General features: G+C 37.1%; 1 protein-coding gene across 3 annotated transcripts in view; it reads left to right on the forward strand.

The window, feature by feature from the left end:
- Positions 1 to 14,357, forward strand: part of PRSS12 (serine protease 12) — a 77,084-nt gene that overhangs the window by 47,168 nt on the left and 15,559 nt on the right. For all 3 annotated transcript variants that reach the window (XM_061419297.1, XM_061419296.1, XM_061419295.1), the window contains 3 exons: positions 4,694 to 4,899; positions 7,872 to 7,950; positions 8,820 to 8,942. In XM_061419297.1, the coding sequence (XP_061275281.1) occupies positions 4,694 to 4,899; positions 7,872 to 7,950; positions 8,820 to 8,942 (408 nt within the window). The remainder of the gene's footprint in view (positions 1 to 4,693; positions 4,900 to 7,871; positions 7,951 to 8,819; positions 8,943 to 14,357) is intronic.

The following is a 14,357-nucleotide window of genomic DNA, read 5'->3' on the forward strand; positions in this document are numbered from 1 at the left end:
AGCAATCTAATATTCTTTCTTTGCTGTCTCTAATTGTCTGAAATTTCAGCATTCTTGTTTTACTAGAAATTCTGTTTAAATTTTTAGCAAAGATATTCATATATTTTCTTACCAATTTCACAAATTATCTGTAATTTCCCCTTCTTGAAAAATATCAAGACATTTAGCTTATTGTTATTTGCTTTCTACCTTTGGTCATCCTCACACCCAAAACTGATGGGAATCATCTTGGATATTAGTTTCAGGATGTTATTAATTTTCAATTTTCTTCAAATTATGGCTATTTGAATTTCAAATTGCTCTTCATTACACAGGCACTTATCAGCAATTATTTCCGTTTTTAAAAAAAGATTAATGAGATAACAATTTCTGGCAATTCTGATTAAGAAAAAGAGAATATAAGTAAACATTAGAGAAAAGAAATATAAGCACAGATACAGAGGGTTAAAAACCCCACTCCAGTACTTCTGCCTGGAAAATCCCATGGACGGAGGAGCCTGGTGGGCTGCAGTCCGTGGGGTCGCTGAGGGTCAGACACGACTGAGCGACTTCACTTTCACTCACTATAAACTTACTTTTAGCTAATTAATTTGCACATCTGGATGAAATGAACAATTATCTAGGAAACTGTATATTTCAACAAAAAATATAATTATCAAGAGGAGTCCTTGGCAGTCCAGTGGTTTGGCCTTGGTGTTTTCACTGTAGGGGCCCTGGTTCAAGCCCTGGTTGGGGAACTAAGATACCACAAGCCATGCAGCATAGCCAAAAAAAAAAAGAAAAAAAAAACAAACCTAAAAACTCGAGCCAAAACAAAAAATTTTTACAGTTGATACAAAAGATAGAAAACCCAAATAAATTAAAATAAATTACTAATGACAGGACAACTGACTCTTGACTTTTTGCTGAAGAGTTTTGACCAGTCTTTAAGACACAGATGGCTCCTGAGTTATTAATATAAAAGTTGTTTTACAGCAAAGAAAAAAAAGAAATGAAAATCTTTCCATTTACTTTATGAAGTTAATATAATTTGATTTTAAGTCTAGACAAGGATTCATACACAAAAGAAAACTCATGAATCTATATTAAAAATTCTAAACAAAATATTAATGAATTTATCAGCAGTATATTAAAAGAACAATATCACTCAAATTTTCTATAAGACTATGAGAGTAGTTCAGCTGAAGCATTCAATTTAATGTATTTTGGTGTGTTGTCTATAAGTGAAAACATATATGATTATCATAATAATGTTGAAAAACTACATGATAAAAATCAGTATTCTTGTCTCATATCTCCTAGGATGCTAAGAATAGAGTAAAACTACCTTAACTCTATTATCACAAACAAGCATGAAATAGGAACAAATAAGTGTGCCTGTTTTTACTGCAATGACTCAGTATTATCTGGAGTTTCCACTAATCATTAAGAACTGAGGTATTGGAATTTTTTAAAAGCCAGAATTGGTATATGAATAATGCAGTGTCCACCTAGAAAACCCAGGAGGATCATCTGAAAAAACACTAGAACTAGTGTTTATTAATGTAACAATATGAAATATAAATATTTTTTAAAAAGCAGTAATGTTCCTATATGCTAAGTAGAAAAATTTTTTAAATGTCATTTATAAAAGGTACAAAACTCAAAAAAGTTCAAGGAATAAACTTCACAAAAATTGAGGTTTATGTGTAAAAAAGCTATTAGTAAATTTTTACAGAAGCTGTAAGGCTTCGTGATATTCCACAACTCTGAATGGGAAGACAAAATAGAAATTAATCTGTACAGTAAATGCTCTCCTCATTGAAGTCTTTGTTTTTCTTGGTGTGTATGGTGGATGGGGAGAAGGGCTTAACTTCCAAATTCATCTGAAATCAAGTCTATGTGAAATTGGCGCAGGAATAGGCAAAGAGGTCAGTGATGGTTAACAGCCTTGGTTGTGCATGGAAATCACTTTGGGACATAAAAAATATTACCCAGGCCTGGGCCCACTCCCTCTTTACTTAACGTCTTAATTCTACTTTAATTGACATCCAGTGGGGTTCAGATTGTGCTATAATTTAAAGGCGCCCCAAGGTAATTTTAATATGTAGAATTATTGAACTATAAAGACCGAGAAGTGGCTTGTGTACTTACAAGCATGATAAATAAGGAAATAAAAATGCCCTTTAAGTCAGCAGGAAGAGTTATTAGGACAGTTACTTTAGGGACTGAAATAAAGCTAGATCCTTCACTAATATTAACAGAAATAAATTCCAGACAGATCAGAACTGTGATGTACAAAATAAATCAGAAAAATACCTTTCCTTTGCTGTTGCTGCTGCTGCTAAGTCACTTCAGTCATGTCCGACTCTGTGCGACCCCAGAGACGGCAGCCCACCAGGCTCCCCCGTCCCTGGGATTCTCCAGGTAAGTACACTGGAGTGGGTTGCCATCTTCTTCTCCAATGCATGAAAGTGACAATTGAAAGTGAAGTCGCTCAGTTGTATCAGACTCCTAGCGACCCCATGGACTGCAGCCCACCAGGCTCCCCTGTCCATGGGATTTTCCAGGCAAGAGTACTGGAGTGGGGTGCCATTGCCTTCTCCTACCTTTCCTTTAAATAGTTATATTTTATTATACATATTTCAAATGCATAATTTGCTTTCCAAAGACTTGTCTTACATGAAACAATGTATATATCCAGAATCTTAAGAAATGTTTATATCTGTTGAATAAAAAGTTTCACTTCTGGGAAGAAATTTAAGCTGCTCACAAAGATTAATATATAAGAATGTATATACTTGTAAAACCTATACAAATTTTAAAATAAATGTGCAACAGTAAGAAAATAAACTTTTTTTTCCCTACACTGAAATTTGATGCAGAACCACCTTCATAAGAATCGTCCACTTAGTTTGAGATCCACTAGTCTGTACAACGGAGAAGGCAATGGCACCCCACTCCAGTACTCTTGCCTGGAAAATCCCATGGACGGAGGAGCCTGGTAGGCTGCAGTCCACGGTGTCACTGAGAGTCGTACACGACTGAGCGACTTCACTTTCACTTTTCACTTTCATGCATTGGAGAAGGAAATGGCAACCCACTCCAGTGTTCTTGCCTAGAGAATCCCAGGGACGGGGAGCCTGGTGGGCTGCCGTCTATGGGGTCACACAGAGTCGGACACGACTGAAGTGACTTAGCATAGTCTGTACAATGAGTTTTTTTTTAACAATTAAAAATTGTAGTTAATATTTTCCCCATAAATGTGTGCCAAATGCTAGCAGTGTGTGGTTGGGGTTTTTTAATGCTTTTATTTTGCAAACTTGATACAATGAGCATTTTTTACTTATACAACTATTGAAAGTTTTATATGTAGAAAGAATTAAAGAGTAACTTTAAAGTTGCCTGTTTGATCTTCCATGACTATAAGTATTTCTAATGGGTTAAATCTTATTTTTATTTGCAATTTATGTCAGAGTAGCCATCACTAATACAGAAGAAATTTTAGGGTACATTTTTGAAATGAATGTACTGCCAGCTACAAGCCTGTGAGGCCAGGTCTCAGCTGAAAGGGGATTAGTCAAGCAAATTCCTCAGATAATCTGTATCAATAAACTACTTTGCCTGAGTTCCTTGCATAACTATAAGGAAAGTATAATAACCTTATCCTAACTAAGTAGAAAGTATTTTAATATTAGCAATCTGGTCTATATTGTCATTTTTAATAAGACAGTTTCTTTTGATTTAAAACTCTCCTGCTTTTCTATTGGTTGCTGGTTTTTTATTTTATAAATGAAATTTGAGTTATTTGTATATGGTATGCTATTTCCCTCTGTTAGAGAATGCATTCATCAACACACACACACACATATATAGTATACATACTCATCAACTTTAAAATTTATCTTTTCACTTTCCTTTGGTGGTTTTTAGTGAAGTGGCATTTTTAAATTTTTGTTGAGCTTATCAATCTTTTAATTTAAAGTATACCATCTATGCTTTATTTTTTTAACAAATCTTTCCCTAATTTGAAGTTACAAGGATAATTTTCCTATAATTCAAACATTAAAACTTGGTCATTCATAATCATGTCATTAATTTAACAGGAACTGAGTTTTGAATATGGTATTAGTTTGAAATACTTCACTGAAAATTTTGTACTTGGATATTTAATAAAAAGTAATATATTATTAAAAAAAGAGAGAAACCAAAGAAAAGTGATACACCCAAAGTAATTCTGCCTTCTTAACTCTGGTTCCTGGTTTTCTCTTTCTCAGTTGAAAATTGTGCATTTTTACTTCTAAAGTGGGCTTTAAAAATTCTTAGCTCCCTAGGTAATTATTTAATTCTCATAATTTTCTTGGAAACCAATTTTAAGAGAGTATTATGGTCTGGAAGAGAGTAGATATTTTTGAGAAGATTTTTTTTCCTGCTTTAACTAGAGTTTAAGACTATCATAAATTTTTGACATGCGACTTTGTTATTAGAAATTAAGATATAATCAAGAAGCCGTGGAATATGATAACAAAGAATGTATACTTATTACCTCTCAAGCTGTTTTTTTGATAGTCATGAAATAATTTTTTAGCACATATAGATGCTAATATTAATATATGAAAGTTAAGAAATATACTTGGATGAGAGTGTATGTTGTGATTTATTCAAATGTACGATTGACTGACTCTCCACATCCTCAAGAATGCTCTGTTTCCAGGGGCCCAGCCAGAGCAAGGAGCATGGCGTATTTTGGGGAAGGGGAGGGACCTATCCATATGGATAATGTGAAGTGTACAGGAAATGAACGGTCCCTGGCCGACTGTGTCAGACAAAACATCGGAGACCACAACTGCCGCCACAGTGAAGACGCAGGAGTTATTTGTGATTATCTTGGGAAAAAAGCATCAGGAAATAGTAGTAAAGGTATGTCACCTTCTGGGACGTGTCTGTGAAGGTCAAAGAATACTCATCCCCACGTCATTATTCTGAGCAGCACTTGGGTAATGAACTCCCTTCCATAAGAATATATTCAACCCCTTGTTCCTTCTGCTAGTATTTAGAGGCAGTGGTTCTTCACCAACTTTCCTGTGTGGACTCCCAGAGAGGGCAGAGTTCAGGGGCAGGAGTGGGTTTAGAGGATTTTGTAATCTCTGAGTTTGTCCCCCTTTGATATTCTTAGCCATTTGTAACCATTCCTTCTTTGAATATAATAAAACTGTCAAATTTGCTGGTATCCTTGAAGGTTTAGAAATGATATTTGCTTCATAAAAGCAGGAAAGAAATGAAAATTTAAAGGTGAATCAGAGAAGGGCACTTCTTCCCCTCTTATTAATATCTTAACAGGGATAGTTTTTGAAATTAATTGCAAAAAGAAAATTATCTTTTGTAGATTCTACTTTCTGAAATTTAAGAATGTAAGGAAAATGAGAAGTAATCTTTCAGTATAATACAGTGATGGGTAGTTCATACTTATATAAATAGAAGAGTTCATAGAAACTCTGAGTTTAATTTTTATGAAACAAATACTGCTTTAAGTGAAGAAGGGGAAAAACTAGCTCTTTTGGGGGAAACTATGGTTATGTTTTATGAAAAGAACAGTCATTTATTTATGTAGATGAAAAATTCATGGTTTTGATACTTAAGATTTTCTTAAAATCAGGTGTATCTATACTTGAGAATCCTCTTTTTCTAGCATCTTTTAATAACTATTAAAGACAATCCAATAAATTGGATATTGTTAATATGATTCTTCATTATCTGAGAGTCTTTTGAGTGTGAAGAATATTTGCAACCCTTTATGCTTTGTTTTATATATATAGGTATATATATACATATAGATATTACATGAAATAAACATGATTGGTAAGCCAGTTTTTCCTGACTATAGACTGTAACTTAATTAAATTCCCTTCAGTAATTTACATACAGTTACAAAGTAAACATAGCTAATTCTTTAGATTATGGAAAATTTCTTAAGCAGTAGAAAAACATAAAAATTCAGTAACTATGAAATATTTTAGTATATTTTTATGTAAAATAAACCTATTTTAAAATATGAAATACCATATTTATTTCATCATTATTAATATATTTGCTTTAATGCCTTCCAAAGGTGTAGCAGTGCTCATTTTGATACCTTTCCATGGTCCCAATGCTACCATATTTGAAATAAAAAGTTTTTATCTTAGACCAACTGGATTACTGAATCTGACTTATTAACTTTTTGATTTTGTGTTGAGGTTCAAGACCTATTAACTTCTATAGGGTGATTAAAACTCAAGCCATCAGTTTTTGGTCATCTAATGGGATCCTTTAATAAATGAGTTTCCTTTTACTTTATAACTTTTTTATAATAGTGAATTTTATGGCTTTCAATAAATTTTACTTTCTTGCAATCTGGTACTTTTCCCCAGAATGATGTAAACTTTTGGTTTTGCTTGCTTAATATTACATCATTCTTTGTGTTGGCATTATATGCATTGACCTGACTTGGAACATTATTGGAAACTTGTGTTTTTCTGGTATCTTCTACCTTACAATGTCATGTAGAGGACTCATATCATAAGAGATGAGGATTAAGGTTTGACGGCATGTCTCTGAGCTCATTTGACAAATTAGTGACCTTGGTACACATTGCAGAACCTCTTTCTCCCTGAATAAATATCTAGTGCTGATATCCTGTTTGGCTCCCTTTTACCTGGTTGTTATGGAAGAAAATTAATGCTGACTAGACTTTCATGGTCTTGGCACAATTCCTACCCTTTCTTCCTACTCTGATAGAAAAACAGTATATACTGTATTCCACACATATATACTTAACCATCCCTGGGTTGGGAAGATCCCTTGGAGAAAAAAATGGCAACCTACCCCAGTATTCTTTCCTGGGAAAGAATGGACAGGGAACCTGCCAGGCTCCAGACCACAGGGTCACAAGGAGTTGGACATGACTGAAGCAACTTAGCACACACACACACTTTCTAAAATTATTTTTAAAACTAGTCATACCTTATTTACTCTTCTTTTATACACCACCTTTTCATATATTTTCAATTTAACTCTTCTTTTTTTTAATATTCTTGACAGAAATCTGTTATTTTGAGATGTTTGACTGCATAGCCTTAAATCCAATTTGCCAGTTAAACTGGCTTAGTAAATCCTTTCTGTATATTAATATGCTATTTAAATACATGTAAATTTGTGTCAGAATTTCTTCCTGGGAATGTGCTTTGCTTCTCTGAGTTACATGTGTATATGTGGCTTAGAAGAGTGTTGTCTGTGAAAATTAAATAATTCAGATCATCATTGTTTTTTGTAGTCCTCTTGTTTAGTATTTCCGAACTCCTGAACAGTCTCCACAGTCAGCAGAGGAGTAGGTGTGGGTACCATAAGGACAATGCACTACATAGGGGCAGACCATTCAACAGGCCATGACACCTCCTCAGAGCTGACTGTGGGAAACCTCATCGAGTTCCATGTCTACTTGTGAATTACTGTTGCCTTCATTAACTAAAAAAAAATGTTCAATTTTTATTATAAGAAAGTGAAGTGAAGTGAAGTTGCTCAGTTGTGTCCGACTATTTGCTACCCTGTAGAGTATAGCCCACCAGGCTCCTCTGCCCATGGGATTTTCTAGGCAATAATACTGGAGTGGGTTGCCATTTCCTTCTCCAGGGGATCTTCCCAACCCAGGGATCGCATCCAGGTCTCCCGCATTGCAGGCAGATGCTTTAACCTCTGAGCCACCAGGGAAGCCCAAGATAAGAAAAATAGCCAATAATTTGAAGAGAAAAGGCACTTTAAAATAGAGGAAGCAGCTGCAGGGAAATGTGTCACTTGTATCTCTACCCCAGTATCAGCAATGTGGTAGTTTAATTAAAAACCTCATTCTGCTTCAGAGTCCCTCTCATCTGTTTGTGGTTTGAGATTATTGCCCCGTCGGCAGAAGCGGATCATTGGTGGGAAGAATTCTTTAAGGTAAAAGTTTCTTCAGAAGTGATTTTCCATATTACAGAATTATTTATACAGAGAGGGGATTACAAATTGGGGCATTTTCTACTATTATATAGTGGATTTGTCTTATTTTCTAAACTAAATACAGATTACACCGATAATTTCACTGCCTTTTGACCTATATTTATTTATATAGACCATGTTCTTCAAATCACTATCCCCTGATATATGAGATAGATGGGTTGCAGAAACAAACTGATTTACCAGGAAATCTGAAAATTATATAACTACACATTTATTTAATTTAGAATATATTTGTTTTGGACTTGACTCATTCTTAATATAATTTTGTTGCTTACTGAATTTACAAATGGAAAACCAGTGCTTTGCTTAGTAAATATTTCTTCAGGGGAATTCCCTGGACCTGGCGGGCTACAGTCCATGGGGTCTCGAAGAGTCGGACATGACAAGCAACTTAGTATGCATGCCAATGGTTAGGACTCTGCGCTTTCCCTGCCATGGCTCGGGTTCAATCCCTCACTGGGTAGCTGAGATCCTGCAAGCCATGTGGCAAGACCAACAGATAAAGAAAGAAAAAGCCCAACTTCTTTAGCGTGTTTAGTGAGGGAGAAAATACGCTTCAAATCACGAAATATAAAGAAGACACAAACTGTTTCCAAGGATGTCAGAGTTAGGGTCTATGCACACAGATGCTATAGGCAAATCTTCAGGGTGTTCTGCTCAAAGCTGTAGGAATATCATTCTCAAAGTGGGAAAGGAGTTCACATTCTCAAGTCTCTTTATACTCCTTTCCTCCTACCTGCACGCCTAAGTCATTGTTTTACTGGATGATGTGCCTTGCTTTTCTGATGAGTGGCTTACTTTCTTCTTAGGGGCAGTTGGCCTTGGCAAGTATCCCTCCGGCTGAAGTCATCCCATGGAGACGGTAGGCTCCTTTGTGGGGCCACGCTCCTGAGTAGCTGCTGGGTCCTTACAGCAGCACACTGCTTCAAGAGGTATGTGTGTACCTTTCCAGATAATGCAGTTTGGCCCTTGCTTGCCAGTTCTTCCAACCCCTTCCTGCTCTACAGCATACTGGATACTTGGAGTGTCAGAGACAGGCTACAGGCATTCCTCATCTCCTTGAGCGGTGCCGTGGAAGCAAGGGGGTAACATTAGGAGCAAAGAGAGCTCTCAGGAAGTCACTTGCTACCCTGGTATTAAAGCAAACTCTAGGTTTAGGGAGAAGAGAAGATGGGTCTTTGGAGGGGAGGCAGCTATGTTATTGTTTCTCCAAGAACATGTCTGAGGATGAAATCATGTGCCCACAGAGCTGGAAGAGACCTCAAATTATTTGCTTCTGAATGCTAAGGAATAGGGAGTCCACGTTTAGTGTTTTGATTTGAATTTTAGAACCTTCGAGTCTGCTTGGTGTTTTGTGTCTTCTAGAGAAAGACTTCTCTGTGTGTACCTGTCAGTTTGCGTCCTGGTTATTTCCTGTTGTCTCAGACATTTTGGGCTTCCCTGGTGGCTCAATTGGTAAAGAATCCGCTTGCAACGCTGGGGACATGTGTTAAATCCCTGTGTTGGGAAGGTCTCCTGAAGAAGGAAAGGGCAAACCACTCCAGTATTCTTGCCTGGGAAATCCCATGGGCAGAGGAGCCTGGCGGGCTGCAGTCCATGGGGTCGCGAAGAGTTGGACACGACTGAGCAACTAAACCACCACCAGGCATTTCATCAGCCCATTCTGAAGTCTTTCCAGTTCAGAGGGGAAGCCCTGCAGAGGAATTCAGTGTGTCAGAGTCACACTGCTCATGGTGGCGGCACCTGCAGGACCTGGTGGTCTTTTCTCCATGTCCTGTGCTCTTTAGTAGCCCTGGATAATGGCCATTTCCTCAGCATGAATTTTAGTGTTTAAAAATGTGTACCATTGCTTGGCAAATGTTAATGATGAATGAAGCAAGGTGATGAACACAGGGGGTTTCACTACTATAATTTTGTGTATTTAAAAATACTCAAAACTAATACAATTATGTAAAGTTTAAAAATAAAATAAAATTTAAAAAAATAAAAATAAAAATACTCAAAAAAAAATGTTTTAAATAGAAGATTTCCATAGCGTTAAAACATTCTTACAACCAAAAATTCGTTTTGTATTCTTTCGTTTGTGAGACTGTGGCTTCTTGGTGTATTTACAATCCATCCATGTAGACTTTGCTTTAACTGCCGTATGAGTGTGTAAAGTCCTACTGTGACACGCAGCCAACCACAGTGTATTTATTCTCCTACTGGTGGGTAGTTAGGTGGCTTCCATTCTGTCGTTACTAAGAGAGAGTGCCGCAGTAGATGTATGGCTCTCATCGGAACACGCCTGTGGGCGCAGTGTTCTGGGTCCAGGATTGTGGGTGTCCCTCACGCTTCCTAGACACTGCTAGTTTATGTTCTGAGCAACCGCATCAGTTTATATCGCAGCGGTTTGCAAATTCCTGTTCCTCACATCCCTATCTCAATCTCATATCGTCAACATTTTCAGTTTTTGCCAGCCTTAAAGAGTTTTTGGGTTTCTTCTTAATTCTATTCTCCTGATTTCGTGTCTTCTTCTTTCGTGAATTATTTGTCTATATCCTTTGCTTATTTTTCTATTCAATTGTCTTTATAATTGATTTTAACATTTTTTGGATATATTCTTTGTACAGAGTCTTTGTTATTATGTGTTACAAATACCTTTTACCAATCTGGGACATGTCCTTTCACTAGCTTAAGGTCTTTTTCTTATGAAGATATTTCAATTTTAATATTTTTAAGTGTGTCAGTTTCTGAAGTTTTATAAAAGCTTTGTATATTTTATTTTTAAAATCCTTCTTTAGCCCCGTAAGAAAATACTATACTAGTTTTTTACAAAAAATTTTACAGTTTTGCTTTTCCTGTTTAGATTTTTAATCTGTTTACAGTTTTGTGTGTGTGTGTGTGTGTGTGTGTGTGTGTGTGTATGGTATATGGTATAAGGAAGGGACCTAATGTTATATTTTTCCTTATGGATAGCTAGTTTTTCCAGTACTTTTAAAAATTAAACATTCCATTCTTTACCCACTGATATGTCAATTGTGTTGTTAAGGTCTCATATATCTTTGTTTCTACAATCTCTATTCATTTCCTCTTACCTATTTTGATAAATACTTATGGACTAATGTTCCATGTTCAAAGTGCTGCAAAAGACACAAATTTGTATTTTACATATTTTCTGTCATTCATGGGTAATAGTTGAGTTTGAGAGTTCACCTATATACTGGTAGGTTGATTATATTCATGTGTTACATGAGTGGTACAGTACACTCATGTAACAATAAAGTGGTACAATAAAGATTCATTTATTAACTTAACAAAAAATTACTGAGCCTGTAATATTCCCAGAAATGTGCCATGCACTAGAAATATCTTGGAGAATAAGACAGACAGCAGCCTTGTTAGCATGAGGTTTTATTGCAGCTATAGGAACCCAGAGGAGGGAGACATATAGGATGAAAAAAGTAAAGAATGTCATTTTTAAAATGAGGTCTTTTCCCCATAATATTATTTAGATACATTCCGCTTATTAAAAACCCAGATTCCTGAGCCATTATCCTAGATGTTCTGAATCTTTGGAGCTAAGACCCAGGAGTTTGTACTCTTATCAAGCATCTTTGATGATTCTTATGAACATTAAAAGTTAAGACCCTCTTGCTCCTGGATAGAATAGCATATGGTCTGGACATTTGAAGAAAGATGATGAGAAAGAATATAATGGAGTTAACAGAATACTTATCCTTGCCCTATTCAACATATTCATAGCTAAGCTGAAAAAGGACACTGATGGCAAGTTAATTATATTTTTTGATGCCAGGAGATTGGTAGGGACACATAACAGGTTGGAAGATAGGATCCGTGATGGCAAAGGATCTTGATAAGCTGGTTCTAACAAGTAACGTGGAATAAAGAATAAAATGCTGCCTTTAGTTCGGGAACCATGACTTAAATGCAGCACAAGTGAAAAAGACCTTTATGGGTTTTAGTAACCTGCAGCCTCAGTGGTAAAGAATCTACCTGCCAAGGCAGGAGACATAACAGATCCAGGTTCCATCCTTGCATTGGAAAGATTCCCTGGAGGAGAAAATGGCAACCCATTGCAGTATTGGGATAATCCCATGGACAGAGAAGCCTGGTTAGCTTCCATGGGGTCGCAAAGAGTCGGACATGACTAAGAGTGACTGAGCACGCATGAAACCTTAATAGATTTAGTGAGGTAATGCGGTTGCCCACAAAGTTAATCAGCCTTGGGCAGCCCTGCCAGAACAGCACCAACACAAAGCAGTGAAGAGCCTTGCTCTTCTGTCCTACTGTGCTCAAGCTGTTGTCGGGGGCAAAAACAGAGAGAACGGTGCTCAGTTCTGAGTGACATCCTACGAGAAAGCAACATGTTGCACCAGGGAAGGCAAGCAGAAAGGGGCGAGCGTCAGGAATCAGATTAAATTTACTATGTGTTGCTTCAAATACCACAGATGCTAATGGGAGGTAATTTTCATTTTAGCATAGGAAAGAGGTCTGTTGTTAGGACAGTTCCAAGCTGGAGTGGGATGTATGTGGGAGGAAGAATGGGTTCTGTTATGGAGTCTGTTCAAGCAGAGAGGCTGAATTCATTTATTGGTGGAGGCTGGAGGCAGAGAATGTCTAATGTTGAGAACACAGTGGTGAGAAAGCATAAAGCAGTTTGAAGGATGGCAGTTACTAGGATCATGGATCCAGAATGTGTATAGTGGAGTTACAGTAAAGAAGCAGGAATGGTCTGGGATGTCAGGGTAGTGGATCTCTGTCTCATTTACTCGGTAGTGCAAAATCACTAAAGGTTTTTGAGCCTTGAAATATGATCAAAGAGGAGTTTTAGGACATATGTCATTAGAGATATATGGGATAGATCTGAGGGGGAGAAGCAAAGTTATTAATCTAGGAATCTGTGAACAAGCTTCAAATTATATGAAAAATATTTGCAGATGTGCTTCTATCCTTTTTTCTAGAGTGATTCAAATTGGCCCATGTTACCAAGTGATTAAACCCATTGTGGTAGGAACTGAAGGGAGACTGGTTGAAAGGCTACTGTAATAAAGGTAGAAGGTTGCAAAGGAGAGGAGGGAGAGAAGGTAGAGACCCCAAGAGAAATCAATAGAACTTGGTACTGGGTAACCAGAGAATGAGATCTGGCCATTAAGACCAAGTTTAGTATGGCCCGGCACGTGTTCGTGACTGGGTCCCCAGGGGTTGGAAAAACAACACTGATCTAGAAAGCCACTGAAGTTTTAAAGTCCTCTGGTGTGCCTGTTGACGGATTTTATACAGAAGAAGTCAGACAGGGAGGAATAGGAATAGGGTTCGATGTTGTCACTTTGTCTGGCATCCGGGGACTTTTATCCAGGATTGGGTCAGAGCTGCCACCTGGAAAGCGTGAGTAGGGCAGTACGCAGTGGGTCTGATGTCCTTTGAGCAGCAGGGCTCCCAGTCTTGAGGAATAGATCAAGCCCTGAGCCTTGGAGTGGGAACACTGACTCCAAGCCCCTAGAATGCCAGAGAACTAACCCTAGGGAGTATCAAATAGTGAGAATCACACAAAGAAACCATTTGAATATAAGACCTGGCATTACCCAACCACCAGTAGCACCCTGTGCAGGACATGTCAGCTAAACAACAAACAAAACAAAAATATAAATCCTATCATCAGCAGACAGGATCACCACCTCACTCAGCCTTGCCCATCAGAGGAAAAACAAACAAACAAAAACTCAGCATAAATCTCACCCTATACGAAGCTTACACAAACAACTGGACCAACTTTAGGAGGGCAGAAACCAAAGGGAAGAAAGAATACAACCTTGAAGCCTGGGAAAAGGAGAGCTTAAACACAATACTTAAAAAATGAAAAGGCAGAGAAATGCTACACAAATGAAGGAACAAATTAGAAACACAGACGTCCAAATAAATGAAGAAGAAACGGGCAAACTACCTGAAAAAGAATTCAGAATAATGATAGTAAAGATGATCAAAAACCTTGAAAAGAGAATGGAGAAAATGCAAGAATCAATTAACAAAGACCTAGATGAATTAAAGAATAAACATACAGAGACAAACAACACAATTACTGAAATTAAAAATACTCTGGAAGGAATCAGTAGCAGAATATCTGAAGCAGAAGAATGAATCAGTGAGCTGGAAGATAAAATGGTGGAAATAGCTTCTTAAGAGCAGAATAAAGTAAAAAGAAGGAAAAGAACAGAGGATAGTCTCAGAGACCTCTGGGACCTAAATGTAAGACCAGAAACTATAAAACTCCTAGAGGAAAACATAGGCAGAACACTCAATGACATAAATCAAAGCAAGATCCACTATGACCCACCTCCTAGAGTAAT

Source organism: Bos javanicus, chromosome 6, assembly GCF_032452875.1.
Source record: "Bos javanicus breed banteng chromosome 6, ARS-OSU_banteng_1.0, whole genome shotgun sequence".
Taxonomy (NCBI): Eukaryota; Metazoa; Chordata; class Mammalia; order Artiodactyla; family Bovidae; genus Bos; species Bos javanicus.